This window comes from Ursus arctos, unplaced genomic scaffold (assembly GCF_023065955.2).
Source record: "Ursus arctos isolate Adak ecotype North America unplaced genomic scaffold, UrsArc2.0 scaffold_22, whole genome shotgun sequence".
In the NCBI taxonomy this organism is placed as follows: Eukaryota; Metazoa; Chordata; class Mammalia; order Carnivora; family Ursidae; genus Ursus; species Ursus arctos.
Window position 1 is genome coordinate 13,687,429 of NW_026622897.1, and position 16,070 is coordinate 13,703,498.

General features: G+C 54.0%; 1 protein-coding gene across 1 annotated transcript; it reads left to right on the plus strand.

Moving 5' to 3' along the window:
* Positions 1-960: 960 nt before the first annotated feature.
* Positions 961-13,351, plus strand: IL10RA (interleukin 10 receptor subunit alpha). Its single transcript, XM_057316830.1, has 7 exons — positions 961-1,114; positions 3,172-3,286; positions 3,881-4,065; positions 4,933-5,102; positions 5,723-5,873; positions 7,178-7,299; positions 10,637-13,351. The coding sequence occupies exons 1-7, from the start codon at positions 1,048-1,050 to the stop codon at positions 11,552-11,554; spliced, it is 1,728 nt and encodes a 575-aa protein (XP_057172813.1). The 5' UTR covers positions 961-1,047; the 3' UTR covers positions 11,555-13,351.
* Positions 13,352-16,070: the final 2,719 nt, after the last annotated feature.

Sequence of the window (16,070 nt, forward strand, 5' to 3'; positions counted from 1 at the left end):
AGAGCTGTCCCCTTAGGGTGGCTCCACTGACCCTGTGTCTTATTGGGCCTGCGTATACCACTCTCCACTATCCACGTAGCTGGGGCATCCCTGCCCTTCACTCATCATCATCAAAAAGTGAGGTCTTCCTAGTCCTAAAGTAGACCCTTGGATCCCAAATAGGAACCCATCCTCAATACAGGCACATACTCTGTGGCAGGCATCACCGCGCAACCAAAGTGTGGTGGACAGAGTTTGTCTCCCACGCTCCCACATCTTTGGTGCACCTGGAGTGAAATCTCAGATGAGTCAAGTGATATCGAAGCGCGAGTAACCGATGATCTGCTACCAGGTTCTCTAAGAATGCTATTACCCACCAGAGGAAAATAGCTCTGAACGTGAGATTTCAGGCAAGCGAGGGAAACCAAAAGGAGCTGAAGGAGGTTGTGGGCACCCATCCAAAACTATTACGTCAGGGAGGGGACTGTCTATTCCACCGTTGGTTTGGCTCAGAGCCCTACACCGAGGTACTAAGGCAACAGCAAGAGTCACGCACGTGTCCTAGCAATGTTTCCTGAGCGCCTGAAACAATCTCCTTCCCCAAGCGGCAGGCCTTGGCCACAGCTCCAATCCCAACCCTATTCGTCCGGCAAAATCGGCTCTGACACCCTCAGCGCACCCTTTGCACCACCGCCACTCCCTCCCAGGCTGCCCAGGCCTCATTGACAAGATCGCGGCGGGGGGCCTGGGAAGCCAGGAGGGAAGGGCTGGTCAGAGCCCGCCCCCGGCCCGGGACAGCCCAGCGCCCGCCGGGCCGCAGCATCCTCCCCATCCGCGGGGGTGGCCAGCGCTCCGCTGTGGGAAAGCGGCCCCGCACCGGCATCCGGACGTTCGGTCTCGGGGGCGGGGCGTCCAGGGGCCCGCCCCCTCTGACATCAGCCTCGCGGGGCGTGGGCGGGACTGCCCGAGAGCCCCAGCTTTCAGAGGCAGAGCCGCGGAGTCGCGGCTGGAGGCGCGCAGCTTGGGTCTTGCGCTGGCTTCGACCCCAGAGGATGCGGCGTGCCCAGGATGCTGCCGCGCCTGGTAGTGCTGCTGGTGGCGCTCCGCAGCGTGAGCCTCGGTTCCTGCGCGCACGGTAAGGATCCCAGCCCCGCCCTGCCCTCTCCGCGCCCGCCCGGCGGGGCTGAGTTCCCGACTCCCGCTCTTCGTCGCCCCTACGTTAAAGTTGTACGTTGCACGGAGAACCCCGTCTCTGGCTGTCCCTCGGCGCGGGGGGCGGGGGGGGGGGAGTCCATTGCCTACTCCCTCCCAGAAGCTCCCTTATTCCGGCAAGCCTGGGTCTCAGGCTCCCCACTGTGGAAGTCGAAGAGCATGAAATTGATTGGGGGGGGGGGGTGAATAGAGAAGTTCAATGACACCCACCCACGCACCTCCAGTTTATCTTCCATCCACCTCCAAGCGAGTCAGAAACTTAGTCCTGGCCTTTTTTTGTTGTTCTGGTTCAACTGGTAAGAATGCTTTCCCCTCTGTGGAATGACTTTGATCCCCCATCTGATTCCACCTTCCCTTAGCCCTCCACTTAACCTGTTTCTTCCCCATGCCATTCCCCCCCAGCCCAGGTCTTGCCCCCTACTATCATCTGTTGCTCCATCTGGTCATCCCTGCTCCTTCTTTAGCCCCTAAGTGCTCCCACTGCCACCTGCCTCCCTCTCCCTCCTGCTACCCCTTAGCTCAGTCTTCTAACCCAGCCAGCTATCCTGGAAAGTTTCTGCCAGGGAAAAAAGTAAAGTCTGGAGAGAGAATACTGGGGCAGGGAGGTGGAGACACGGAGAGTGGAGCCAGGGAGAGCAGGGACTGAAACTGCGTCTACACCAAAATACAAAGTAAAACCTGCAGTCAGCCATTCACATGATCGAGAGCTGAGTCGGGGATATGGAGCCCCAACACCGCAAAGACCCGCTGCATTTCTCACTTTCTATCTAACGTTTTGAAATCGAAACACAGCCTTGAGGATCAAAGATAGTGTAAGAAAGAAAGCAAGGAACAGGGGAGATGTACTTTCTAAGTGCAAATGACAATTCTAGAAGAAGCATTACTAGAGAGATGGAGAGAAGTTACAGAACAAAGGAAGCCCGAGAGAGTGGCTGGCAGATCGAGAGACATGAAGGGATTGAGGAGGAAAGAAGAGGAACAGACTGGCTATTGGCCTTGACCTATGTAATTGCACTTGATTGGCAAGACTTTTAGAGTAGGTGTATTTATTACATTCTTACAAATGAGAGGTTCGGTGAGGTTAAGTAATTTGCCCAAGTCACACTGGCAAGTGTTAGTTTGAGGCTTCTGAAGTTGGAGTGTCCCAACGGTGAAGGGGTGGGGGCAGGAGATCGAGTTAGACAGCGGTATTTAGTATCTCACGGCGGAGCCAAGGGTGCTGGCTCTGTGTGGAAATGTCAGCACAGTCTAGAACCAGACCTGCTTCGTTCTGTCTGTCCTCACCCAGCCTACAGCCCTTCTAGACGTGGGGGAATGTGGCAAGCATTCAGCTTGGGGTTGCCCAGGAGACCTGTGAAGAGAAACAGGCAGATGCCAACAAGCAGGCTATTTGTGTACCCCAAGAACTCCAGAGAGGAGGCCTCAGGCTGGAGCCAAGGCTAGGGCCAGGGTAGGGACCAGGGATGGGGATGGGGGCCAGCCTTGGGATGAGGCTGGAGCAAGGACAGGGACAAGCTTATCTGAGATGAGATCTCACTGCAGACAGACATATCTTAGCCTTCCGCCCGTGCCTTCTCTCCGGGGATACATCAGACTCAGCTTGGCTCCTCTTAGCCACCACTTCTATTTCTGATCCCAGACAGCAATCTAAGGCATCCAGCACTAGCTCTGGAATCAGACACATGCGGATTCACCCTGCCCCTTACTAGCTCCACTGGCCTTGGGCAAGTCATTCAACCTTTCTGAGCCTCCATTTCTTCTCCAGTAAAATTGGGGTCGTAAATGCCTACCTTGTAAGGCTGGTTGTGAGAATTAACTGAAACAACATATGTATTTAGCAGACAGTCCAGCTCATAGTAAAGTAGTCAATAAGTGGAAGCTGGTAGGAGGATGGTCACCATCGTCGTCATCATTGTCACCGTCACTGCTGGGGGTGGGCTCTGCAAGCTCTGATACTGACATTCTTCTCCCCGGGGACAGAACTGCCCAGCCCTCCATCTGTGTGGTTTGAAGCAGAATTTTTCTCCCACGTCCTCCGCTGGACTCCCATCCCAAAACCATCAAACAGCACCTACTATGAAGTAGAGCTTCTGAGGTATGGAGAGGGGAGGATGGCGAAAGGAGGGAGGTGGGTGCGGGAGGGGGTGCACGCATCCCCTTCACTTCCCTGGCACGGGAAGACATACCCATCTTGTTATTGAGGTAACACCGGGAAGGACCCTGGCATATATCCATCAGTTGACAAGGACTGGTTGAGCCCCATATGTGTTGAGCAGTGTGCTGGGAACTCTGGGATGAGAAAGCCAAGGTATTTCCCTTACCCTCAAGTTTTTTCCATCTTATTGGAAAAACAGGAAATGTACCCATAGTGTAATTAGAAAACAAGGAAACCCTAATAGACTACAAATGTCATTGGGAGAAAGCCCGAGAAATCAGGCTGTATTGCAGTGGGTAGCAGGTTTTCCTGGAGGAGTTGGAGATCTGTTAGATATTCCAATCTAAGAGAAATTGGTACGTAGTCCCAGAACCAAGACAGATCCTCTTGCAGCTAGATGCCCGGAATCAAGAGAAAATACCCTGCGGGCTGTACCTCATGGGAGCTCTCTCCCTGGGCCCCTTGCTTTCCTCTTAAAGGAGGTAGGTTTGAACTTAAGTTCTTCCACCAATGCCTTTCCTGATATCTCCCCAGGTATGGGATAGAACCCTGGAAGTCCATCCCCAGCTGCAGCCAGACCCACGTGTCGTTCTGTGATCTCACTATGGTGACCCTGGACCTGTACCACAACAATGGCTACCGAGCCAAAGTCCGCACGGTGGATGGAAACCAGTACTCCAACTGGACCTTCACCAACACCCGCTTCTCTGTGGATGAAGGTGCTTTTCCTCCCCTGGGCCTAGACGATGGCTTTGGGGATTCTTTCCTGCCAGAAACTCCAGTCTAGAATGTGACTCTGTTCCTGTAGCTCGCTATCCCGCTGGTCTTCCTGGCCGAGGACCTAGTTGCCCAAACATCTAGTCAGGACTTTTGATAAGATTTAGATGAAAATAGCCAAGTTGTTCAAGATTTAAAAGGGAACTGGAGTTGTTTATCCTACAGAAGAGAAGTCTTGGGGTGAGTGGAACAGCTGAGTCACAAGGGCCAGAACTGTGTACTTGTAGGGTTCTGGAAGAGGAAGTGAATCCATAAGCACTTAGCACAGGGCAGCAAACAGTAGGCAGAATGGGATCCAGTCCTCAGTCCCTTAGAGCCGAACTCCCAGTGATCAGGGTGGGAGGCTTTGAAGCAGGGAGATGCTACTGAAGAAAGGCTGGGGGTCTCTCTCAGCAGAGGTAAGAGAAAATGGTAAGCCCCAGACTTGATGGCAGTTTTCCATTCTACGAACTGGAATTGACCATGCTCTATAGGTGAGCCAGCTCTGCAAAATTCAGAGTCAGAACCAATGGTCTTCCAGGTCTTTGGGCCAGTGCTCCGCTGGCTACAGAAACATTACATGAGGAATGTGTTTAAAAAATCAATGTTTCCGGGGCCCACCTTCAAAAATTCAAATTCACTGTGTCTTGAGTGGACCCGGGGCATCTGTATTTATAAGGTACTCCCCAGGAAGTCCTTATGTGCTGCCAGGTTGGAAACCGGAGGCCCAGGTTTTAGGGCGGGTAAAGCTTGACTCTAGAGGCCCGGTGTGGACAGGGCACCCAGGCCCTCCCCGGCCTGCAGGCCTCATCATTTTGCTTCCCCACCAGTGACTCTGACGGTTGGCAGCGTGAAGCTAGAGGTGCACAATGGCATCATCCTCGGGAAGATCCAGCCCCCCAGGCCCAAGCTAGCCCCTCTGGGCGACACTTACGAAAGCATCTTCCAACACTTCCGCGAGTATGAGATTCAGATCCGCAAGGTGCCAGGGAACTATACGGTAAGGGCCTCCCCAGGGCCGCAAGACATCTGTGTTTGTAATGCAGTGGGCTCCCTGGACCTCCCTGTCCCCGGGGCTGGCAGCAATTTGTGCATCCCTGGGGAACCTTGCAGGCAGAGTAGAGGGAGGTCATGGGGCACGGGAGGGAGCTGAGATGACCTCAGCCCTCAAACCTAGGCTCCTGCCAGGTGGCAGGGAAGACACTGCCCACTCGTGTCAGGCACCATGCAAGACATTTAATAGCGGTTATTCCTGATCCCCTCACAGGTGGATATTTTATTCCATTTTATAAATGGGGAAATGAGGCTCCAAGAGGCTATGTAATTGCCCATGGACACACCCCTAAGTGGGAGATCTGGAATCTGCCAGAGTCATCCTCTTCCCACCATTTGGTTCCAGCCCCTTGGCATCTATAAAATGTTCCTTTTCTCTTTTGGTACAAAATAAGTCATGTCAATCACAGAGATCTTGGGCTGCGTTGATAATACCGGGTTTGTTATGTCAGGGAAAGGACACAGAGGGGGGTGGCCTGGAACATCTCTGATGTCTCTCCTGCTCTCAGCTCCCATGGCCCATGAATCAAGGGTATTTTGTTTATTGCTATGTTGTTTTTGTTTCAGTTCACAAAGGAGAAGGTGAAGCATGAAAACTTCAGCCTCTCACCCCCTGGAGAACTGGGACAGTTCTGTGTCAAGGTGAAGCCGTCTGTGAGCTCCCGAATGAACAAGGGGGTATGGTCCAAGGAGGAATGCATCGTGCTCACCCGGCAGTGTGAGTCTGCTGTCGGGGGCTGCTGTCTGGGGGGGAGGGCCTCACACGATCCGAAAAGCATCAGTTGAGGGCCACTGATGCCAGGGGCACGCCCCCACACAGCCCTATGAGAAAGCTGCTATTGTCCCCATTTCAGAGATGTAGGAACTGAGGCTCCGTGGGTAGCAACAACTTTCTAGGGCATGGTGGCACAGCCAGGTCTCTTGATGCTGGTGCTGGTGTTCTGTGTGAGCACAGCTGTGCTTCCCAAGAACCACCCCCAACCCAGGCCCAGGCCCACTCTCCCAGCTGCAGTAGTTCCTGTTTGTTACATCCCTCTGCTGTCCTGTCTTGGGGCTGGGCACCGAGGGCCTTCTCCTTAGCCCCCCTCCCCATCGGAACTAAAGCCAGGCTCTGCACAGGTGCTGGGGAGGGGAGGGAGAGGAGGGAGGGGAGAGGTCCTGGGATGTGATGGCCATGGTCCTGTCCATGGGGGTCTTACAGTCTGGCTGGGGAGACAGGGCGTGCCCAGAGGAAGCTCTAAATAGCAACTACTCAAGGCAGCCTACGCCCCACCAGTCTGGTGTGGGCAAGGCCCGCAAAAACCAGAGTGACTCCCTACATTTCTACAGTCCATTTCCGTTCATGAAGGACACTCACAAGTTCATTGTCATTTAGCCTCACTCTCATTTAAGCAGAGTTAAGGCACCATCCCTGTGTCAGGCTTTTTCAACATTTACTCACTGGTAGAAGAAATAGTTTGGCGTACGGGTCAGGCTTCAAATGTCAGCTTTACCACTTAAGAGGTATATGACTTGGGTAAGTTACTTAAGCTCTCTGGGCCCCAGGATCCTGGTCTGTAGAGGGACGATAGTAGTGCTCACCCCTGACTGTCGTCAGAAGGGTCAGCTAACCTAAGTCAGGGGAGGTGGTGGATGATCAGTGCTGTGTCCTTCACACTCGTGTGGTAGGCACTACTATTTTTCCCATTTTAGTGATGGGGAAACTGAGGCTCAGAGAGGCTGAGTCAGCGGTGGAGCTGGGATTGGAGCCAGGCCTCCATTTTACCTGCTATACCATCCAGCCCCCGTTCCACGTGCTGTGGTGTGAATTGTGTGCACAGCTGAAGTAGAGCCAGTGTGTCTAGTGAGGGAAACCCTTTAGGACAGAGGTTAGAAGGCCAGGCAGGGATTTCCAAGTATCCAGAAGCATCTGGTTGTGGCCTGAAGGAGGCCTAGGGGATCACCTGGGCCAAGGAGTGGCTCCTGAGAGTGGCCGTGGACTCCCAGGAGCCAGGCCACAAACACATCTCTCTGGGCCTGCAGATTTCACCGCGACCAACCTCAGCATCTTCTTCATCTTCGTCCTGCTGCTGTGCGGAGCCCTGGCCTACTGCCTGGCCCTCCACCTGTACGTGAGGCGCCGCAAGAAGCTGCCTTCCGTCCTGGTGAGTCTCAGGGGAAGGCCGCTGGCCCATCCTTCTGCGCCATGCCGGGACTCCAGGAGACGGGAGGCTCCCTCCCAGAAAGTCCCTTCCCTCAGTCCTGACATTATCAGGAGGCCCCTTCATCAAGGACCATGGCGACAGAGAGGGGGCTTAAATGCAAAGCCCAGTGCTGAGAACATTGCCTCGTAAGGGCCCCCAATAAGACACATATTGAGTAGTCCCAACCCCCCTCCCCCCGTGTCATTTTGTTACTATTTACTAATAATTGACCATGGGCCAGCCCCTATGCATTAGTACCTCTGAGGCAGGTGGGGTTATTATCCTCATTTTACAAAGGAGGAAACTGAGGCATGGAGCAGTTGTGACATGCACGGGGGCCATGTAAAGAGCCAGGAAAAGACAGGACGAGCCCGGGCTTTCCCACCCCTGCCAGCTGGTAATGATAAGTGCTCCAGAAGAAGAAGAACATGGGGTTGGAAGCCCAGGCCTAGGGCTGCTGCCAGAGTGGCAGAGAGCAGAATGGGAGGTACTGCCTGGGAGTTGGGGTCATGGAGGTGGCCAGCGTCTCCGCCCCCCTCCCCGAGTGTCTCCTCTCACCACGCAGTGCCAGCAACTGCTGCATTTATGCTAAGCCAGCCTCCAGAATTCAGCTTGCAGCATTGAGCAACATTGCCAAACCCCCACCTGTCCCACCTGGGATTCTGGCTGCTCTGAAGGTTGCTGCCACATCTCCACAGAGCCCATCATGGAGAGGGCCGCAGGCTCTGCTGGGAAGGACCGGCTCCATCAGGGAGGCGGGGGTCCCAGGAAAGGCCACAGCTGGGAAGGCACCCCCCCCCAGAGGGATCCCAGGATTACTAGGAAAGATAAGGAGAGAGACAAAGACCCTCTGGAATTATGTTGAGTAAGAACTCAAGGAAGTGGGGAGGTAGGGAGAGAGGGACTGCCTGGCCTAATTAGGGTCTTTGTCCAGGCAGCAAAGGACTGTGTTCCTAGCTTCAGTGCCCTGGGTAGAGTGGTATGGCAAGGAGACTGGGGACAGGCAGCCCCTACAGCCTTACAGGATTAAAAAGTTCTTCCTTGTGTCTAACTGAAGTATGTAACTCATTGTCTCTTCTCTGTGCTCCGAGGAGATTCCATCCACAAACACATATGCATCGGCCTGTGTAACAGGTGCTCTGAGCTGGGCCTGGAGCCTGGATGGGGCTGCCCTCAGGGATGGACGATGAAAAAGCAAAGGGGTGAGGGAGGGGTGGTCCTGGTAACTGGAGCGGGGATTCCTCATTGGGCATCAAGAAGAGCATCAGTGAAGTGGCAATCGAGCTACAGTTATTGAGCACCAATGACAGGCCAGATGTGGTCCGGGAAGAAGCTGATTCATGTGGCCCCTGGTCCCAAGGGGCTTGATTACAGCCCGGCAGAGCAGCCAGTGTAGAGCCTAGTACTTCTAAAGCAAGCCAGGGAAAGAGGCACAGGTCCAAAATGCCAAAGAGACAACATGCAGTCTCTGGGTTTTCGTTCCTCTGTGCCATGTGCATCACAGAAGTGAGCTCTCCTTGAGAATGTTCTCCTCCTCAAGATAAATGCAGCCCGGTTGCCTTCATCTAATGACAGTGGTCATTACTAACTTAATGAATAACTTCGAGGGCACAGAACACTTTCGCATTCTATGTTTATTCCCACTCATGAGCTGTTTTGATCAGATATTTGAATAAATGGAGATTTCAGATCAGGACAGTGGAGTACAAATCGCAGGTTTGTCCTTTGCTGCTGTGACTTTGTGCAAGTCATTTCACTTCTCTCCTTAGAGGCTGGAGAGTAAATTTCAATTTGCCCAGTATTTACCGAGTGCTTTCTCTGTACCAGGCACTGTTGTAAGCACTTGCCGTGCACTAACTACAACATGAGGAGGCAAGTACTATCACTATTTCCATTTTATAGGCGAGGAACTAAAGCACACAGAGGACAAATAATTCAGCCAAGGTGACACAGCTGATAATAGGCAGAGCTGGGATTTGAACCATGGAGTCTGGCTCCAGAAACAGATATCCTTAATCACCAACCTGTGTGATATTCATAGGAACTCAACCAGTAGGAGTTGTATTCAAGTCCAAACTTACAAAAGGAATGAGGGCAGGTGGGCAACAGTGAGTCAGTAAGTCAGTCAACAAACCTTATGAGTGCCTCATATGTGCCAGCTCAGTTTAAGCTCCGGGAACAGAGTAGCAGACGAAACTAGACAGCTCCTGTCATCAGGGAGCTTATAATCTGCTTGGTGTGGGGAGTAAATGTGGTTAGATAGCAGGCCGCAATGGGAGGCAGAAAATAAATTTTAAAAAAGAATTTCAGGAACCAAGTGCTAAGAAGAAGTAAACTAGGTGAATGTAGAGAGTGTCGGAGCTCTGCTTTAGCCAGGATGATCAGGAAGGCCTCTCTGGGGAGGAACATCTGAGCTGAGACCCAAATGATAGGATGACACGGCCAGGGAAAGTGCTGAGAGAAGAGTGTTCCCACCACAGGGCGTAGCACGTGCAAAGGCCCTGAGAGCACTGAGCTGCTGCATGAGCAGAAAGAACCCCAGTGTGGCTGAGACGGAACAGCTAGGGGGAAAGGGATTAAGCGACTTTCCCTGGGACTCTGGGCAGGTTGTGGGGAGCAGGTCCTCCCCCGCTGCTAGTTCTGTGCTCCATCCACTGCCCTACGTGGCAGCCACCCTGTGTTTGCACAAGTCACAACTCGGGGGCTGGAGAACTTAATTTGGTGTCTCACAGCCAGCATTTTAAAAAATGAAATGGACGAGCGAGGATAACAGAGGGGATGGGATAGGACAGAGTAGGATAGACTGGAACAGGAGTAGAACAGGAGAGTAGTAGTGTAGATCACGGTACCCAGGTAGTAATGAGAAGTGTTATTTTGTGAAACCGCTTTCAGTTTATGGGATATTTATATACAGGCTATTATGTCACACATTTCTTATTTGGAATCATAGTCCAAAAAAGTTACGCTTCTAGATCTATCTACATGAGTGCAGCTTGCTCTCAGGTTTGGAAAGGACTGCTGCTAGAGCTGAGAACATTTCTCCATTCCTGGCCGGCTCCCGTTCTGCCTGCCATTCCATCTGAGCTGCGAGCACACAGGCCCGAGCCAAACCGAGAACTGCGTTAAGAGGAAAGGTCAATCCTGAAGTGAAACGAGAAGCACCAGTGGCTCTGTGGGTCCCTCGGTTAGAGCAGAACCCCCTTGAGCCCTCCTCCTGGCCCTGGGGCCTCGCCTGCACCACCAGAGTGGGTTCCCGTAGGTGACCCTTGCTTCTCTCGCTCTGCCCTCTCCTCTCCAGGTCTTCGAGAAGCCTCAGCCCTCCAGTTTTGTCAGCCAGCTTCCCTGCCCCGAGCCCCAGGATGCCATCTACCCCCTGGATGAGGAGGCCTTCCCCAAAGTGTCCCCAGAGCTGAAGAACTCGGAACTACACGGCAGCACGGACAGTGGCTTTGGCAGTGCCAAACCATCCCTGCAGAATGAAGAGCCCCAGTTCCTCCTCCCTGCCCCCCACCCACAGGCTGGGGCGACCATGGGCAAGGGGGCGCCCCCGGAGCTGGACAGCAGCTGCAGTGGTGGCAGCAGCACAGACAGCGGGATCTGCTTGCAGGAGCCCAGGCTGAGTCCCAGCACTGGCCCCAGCTGGGAGCAGCAGGTGGGGAACAGCAGCCAGGACCAGGACGACAGTGGCATTGGCCTCGTCCAGAACTCTGAAGGGCAGCCTGGGGACGGGCAGGGTGGCTCCGCCTTGGGCCATGTCAATCCTCCCAGGCCTGAGGCGCCTGGGGAAGAAGACCCAGACTCAGTGGCATTCCGGGGCTACCTGAAGCAGACCAGATGCACAGAGGAGAAAGCAGCCAAGACAGGCTGCCTGGAGGAAGAGTCCTCCTCGACAGATAGCCTTGGCCCCAAGTTCAGGACATGCCTAGATGCCGAGGCACGCTGGCCTCCACCAGTGCTGGCCAAGGGCTATTTGAAACAGGATCCAGGAATGACTGTCACTCCCTCAGGTACCTCAACTGGACAGTGGGACCAGCCAACGGAGGAATGGTCGCTCCTGGGCTTGACCAGCTGTGGTGACCTAGGAGAATCTGACTGGAGCTTGGCCCATGATCTTGCCCCTCTGGACTGTTTGGCAGCCCCAGGCAGTCTCCTGGGCAGCTTTGACTCAAACCTGGTCACCCTGCCACTAATCTCCAGCCTCCACTCGAATGAGTGACTCAGGCTAAGGGGCTGCTTTTGATTTCAGCCACAAGGGCCCCCTGGGGTCAGAAGTGATGCGTAGAGGCCAGTGTGGGCACTCTTCTGCAAGCCCAGTGGGGCCAGCCCTCGTCAGGCCCAGCAGGGCTGGCTAAGGAGCCCAGGGCAGAGCGAGACGCTCTTGCTCAACTATCGCAGACACATGGGTGGCCTGTGCTGCAGGAGGGTTCCAGACTCTGGCAGAGCCAGGAAGGGCAGGGCAGACATCTCCTCCCTCCTTGGGCTCTTCCTGTACTGTAAGAGATTATTTGCTCAGGGGAATCACAGGGTTTTCTGGAATTGTGGGGAGGCCCAAGCTGAAGTCGTTCAGACCCAGGCCTCCCCCTTAGACCAGCCAAGTGCCAGGGCCTCCAGCCGGATGGAGGCCTGGGAGGGTGGGGGCTTCCCTGCCGAGGTCATTTCTTGGAGGACAAAAGAGGGAGCAGAGACCAAGTTTGATCTCTGGATGGTCAGAGCTGGTCAGCCTGGGATGGTCACATGGAGAAGCTTCCTGGCTGGCAGTCCTCCCAGGCAGGGAGCTTGTCACGGAGGATCTTAAGATGTATCTGTCCTGGTCAGTCAGTCAGTCTGCCAACCATTGTTACGGAGCCATGGGGGTTGAAGCCCCTGTGGCTGACTTACTCTTACTTACTTACTACTCTTACTACACTACCTCTACCCTGTTGCCCCCACCACCTTACTGACGGTACCAGAGAAACCATGGTTCTTTGTACTGGGCAAAATTCAACCCTTCAGGTGGTCTCTGGGCTTGGGCATGAGGTCACCTGCCCCAGAGGGTCAGGGTCGGGACCTACACTTGTGTTTACTGCTAGCATCCAGCTACAGACCCACAGGACATGGCCCTGGGCTCAGACCGCTGCTCACTCGGGGTCCGGCTGTGTGAGTTGGCCTAGCCACTTCTTCTCAGAGGCCCGCTTATCCTCTGATAACATGTGTGGAATAATGACTCAATCTCCACTGGGCCGTCCATGCCGGATGTTAACCAAGCTGGTGTCAGGGGTGATGTCTCCAGCCTGGTGTGACCCTGGGCTGGGAGGAAGTGGACTGCAGAACCCATGTCTGCACAGAGCCAGCTTCTTTCTCGTGCTGGGGATTAACGGATGTAGCAGAAGTCCGTGGTGTCATGCTAAGAGGACTACCCGACCCTGGCCTAGGAAGGGGACAGGTGTGGGCCCTGCCTCCCTACAGTCCATTTGGATTCTATCTTCAAAGCCAGTTTACAGCCCTCGGGCAAGGAAGCTGGGGGGAGTGACAGGCATGGGGTCTGTCCCCTTCCAGGGTCACCACTTGGCCTTGCAGTTTTCTGTGGCATTCTGAGAAGAGACACTCCAGCTCAGGGAATCCACCCAGAACCACCCCCGACTCCCCCACCACATCCTCCCAGAGGCTCTGATGTGCCAGTATGATAACTGAACTCCCTCTCGACACTTGGGCACGCGGGAGGATTCCTCAGGGTTCCCTTGGAAGGGTTATTTATTCTGTTCCCTTATTTATTGAAGCAGCAGCATGGCACAGTGCAAGGGTCCTGGGTCTTTCAAGAACCTGGAGGTTCTCGTTCTGACTCCACTGTTTTAGCGTCTCCTCATCTGTACACCGGAGGGTCTCCGTTTCTTCGTCTGTAAAACCACACCTGACGTGTTCACAGACGGGTGTGAGGCTCCCCCGAGGTGGTGGACCCGAATGTGCCCTGCATGCAAGGCTCTGTAAATCAGCGACGTATGCTTTTTACTTCAATAAACCGTCAGGACCTCAGGAATCATGTGAAACCTGTCAAATTTCTGACGACAGGGTGGCTGGTGGAAGCCTCAAGTTGATAATTGAGGTTGATAACGAGTAAGATGTATGATGTTGCTTTAGCAGCAACGAAGACTTGGGCTCCAGTCAGACACAGGTAGGAGTCCTCACACTGACATGAAGTATGTAATGGATATGGAATGGAATGGAAGCTTCTTTCTGAAGGCTGAAAAGGGAACGTATAACAGTGTTTTGAGTGTGGCGTCTGGCCAGCTGGAAAAGAGACCAGACCTCCCTGGAGCACTGCTACCTGCTCCCCTCAATGTGGAGGCACGTCCCAGGGGTGCTTCTCATAAGTGCGGAAGCCATCAGCAACCGATTCTGAGAGCAGCCTGCCCCTTCCACGAAAAGCCACACGTGGGTTTGAGTCTCTCGCCAAGCTCAGCCGTGCGGATGGGGCAAACTCAGGGCACGTTCCTCTTTGTCCCATCCTGGATCCTCGAGGAGGTGGATGGGGACACCTCATCCCCTTTCCTCTGTGTCCTCTCCAACGATGCTTCTCCCGGTTTCACTCTGGGGAAACGATCGGTTCTGGGGAAGCACCGATCCTATCATCTTCAGAGAAGTTGACTAATATCACGCCATTTGGAACCGCTCAGACTTTTGCCCTGGAGGCCTCCCTGTCCTATTGGTAAGAGGTGTGGGGTCTCCTGGAAATGGGTGTTAGAGATGGCCTCTGCCCCCAAGAAAAGGCCCTTAAGGCACGTTGGATGGAGAGCAGCAGAGAGGTGAATACAAAGATGGAGAAAATAAGTGGAATCAGCACCCGGGGCGAGTGGGGCCAGAAGAGACCAACGCGAGCAGCTGGGAGAACAGAGTCCGAGGACATGGGCTGTGCTGCAGTCCTCACCAGCTTTCCTTGGGAGGCACGAACAGGAGTTTGCACTGGGTCAGCCCAGCCCAGCCCCGGCTTGTGGGGGAACGGAGTCCTTCCTGCAGCTGGTGCTGAGACGCTCACGGGCTTCTTGGGAATTGGATTCAAGTCCCCCACAGAAGGCCTTCTGTTCTTAAACTGAGTAATCTCCCTCGAGGGCTTTTCCAGGCTGAGGAATGTGTGATTCTGGGTTTCTATGAGCTAACGGAACTTCCTCTTAGTAAGGAGAGAGGGGAAATGGACCAACGTAGACTGAAGAGGAAATTTCTGGTGAACTGTGTTTTCCCGGCTTTCTAAATAGCTGTATCAAAGAGTCTGCCTTGTCTTCCCCGAAGATCTCTACCCCCTCCCCACCCCACCTGCAAGGCACACAACAACTATCCCAGAATACGCGTGGTCGCTGCGGGTGGTCACAGCCCCACGGTGCACCGTGCCCTGCTGGGTGGGAGCTGTCGGAGGGCCGCGTGGGGACAGTGGAAACGGGCACTGCAGGCAGTGCCCACCTGGGACAGCACGCTGGTGGCCACGAGAGGCAGGTTCAGGCAGTGAGGGCTGACTTTATGTAGCCCCGACCTAGAGGACACCAGATAGCGGGAGGGATGACTCATCCATTTCCTGTAGTACTCGCAGGTTTCAGGGTTACTTTTAAAGTACATCCACAATTTGAAATTAAATGTGTTTTTATTAATGATTCACAGCACCTTTCCTCTCTATCAGCTTGATCTTAAGTCCACCTAGCTCCTGTAAACATTCGACCCTGGGGCGGGGGTGGGGGGAGGACACGGGGTGGGGGGGCGGGTTGGACCCAATAAACACTCTGACTAGGAAGGGTTGGGTCAGGTGGAATTAGTGTTTTAAAAAGATAACCCTGGCCAAAGCTTAAGGGATGAGTCAGAAGGGACGAGGCAGGATGTAGGGAGACCTGGTTGGAGACGTGTGTAGTCAGCATTTCATTTCTTCAAGAAGCATTTTTAAGCACCTACTGCATGCCAGACACGGTGCTCAGCCCTGGGTCCAGAGTGAACAAAAGGTGCAGCTTCCTAGAGGGAGCCATCTGGCTGTGAAGATAAACATCAAGCTAACAGACTAGCAGATACATCTTTACAATCAGGGGTAAGTGCCATGAAAGGAGCTAAGATGGGAAAACAAGGAACGGAGACTAGAGGCAGAGAAACTGAAGAGGAAGCGGTCTTCGTTTGCTCAGGCCACCATAACAAAACACCATCGACAAGAGACATCTCTCATCATTCTGGAGGTTGCAAGTCCAAGATCAAGGTGCCAGCCAATTTGGTTCTTGGTAAGGGCTCGCTTTCTGGCTTACAGAAGGCCCCCTTCTCCTTTGTCCTCATGGGAGGAAGAGGGGAGAGGAGAGAGGAGGAGGAGTGCAGCTAGGCAAGCACCCTGGTCTCTCTCTCTCTTTTTTTTTTTTATTTATTTGAGAGAGAGAGAGCATGCCCTTGAGCAGGGGGTAAAGGGAGAGGGAGAGAGAATCCCCAAGCAGACTCCCTGCCAAGCAAGGAGGCCCAACGCAAGGCTCGGTCCTGGGACCCCAAGATCATGACCTGAGCTGAGACCAAGAGCTGGCCGCCCAACCAACTGAGCCACCCAGGTGCCCCATCTTCCTCTTCCTATAGGGACACTCATCCCATCATGGGGACCCCGCCCTCATGACCTCATCTAACCCCTAATAGCCTCCCAAAGGCCCCACCTTCTGATACCATCACATTAGGAAGGGACACAAACATTCAGTCCACAACAGGCTTAAACAGTAATCCGATCCAATGACAATACTGAGCAGGGACCGCGG

Coding starts and splice junctions, on each gene's coding strand:
- IL10RA (XM_057316830.1), top strand. CDS start 1,048: ATGCTGCCGCGCCTGGTAGTGCTGCTGGTGGCGCTCCGCAGCGTGAGC. Junction 1,115..3,171: donor CCTCGGTTCCTGCGCGCACG/GTAAGGATCCCA, acceptor CCCCGGGGACAG/AACTGCCCAGCCCTCCATCT. Junction 3,287..3,880: donor TATGAAGTAGAGCTTCTGAG/GTATGGAGAGGG, acceptor ATATCTCCCCAG/GTATGGGATAGAACCCTGGA.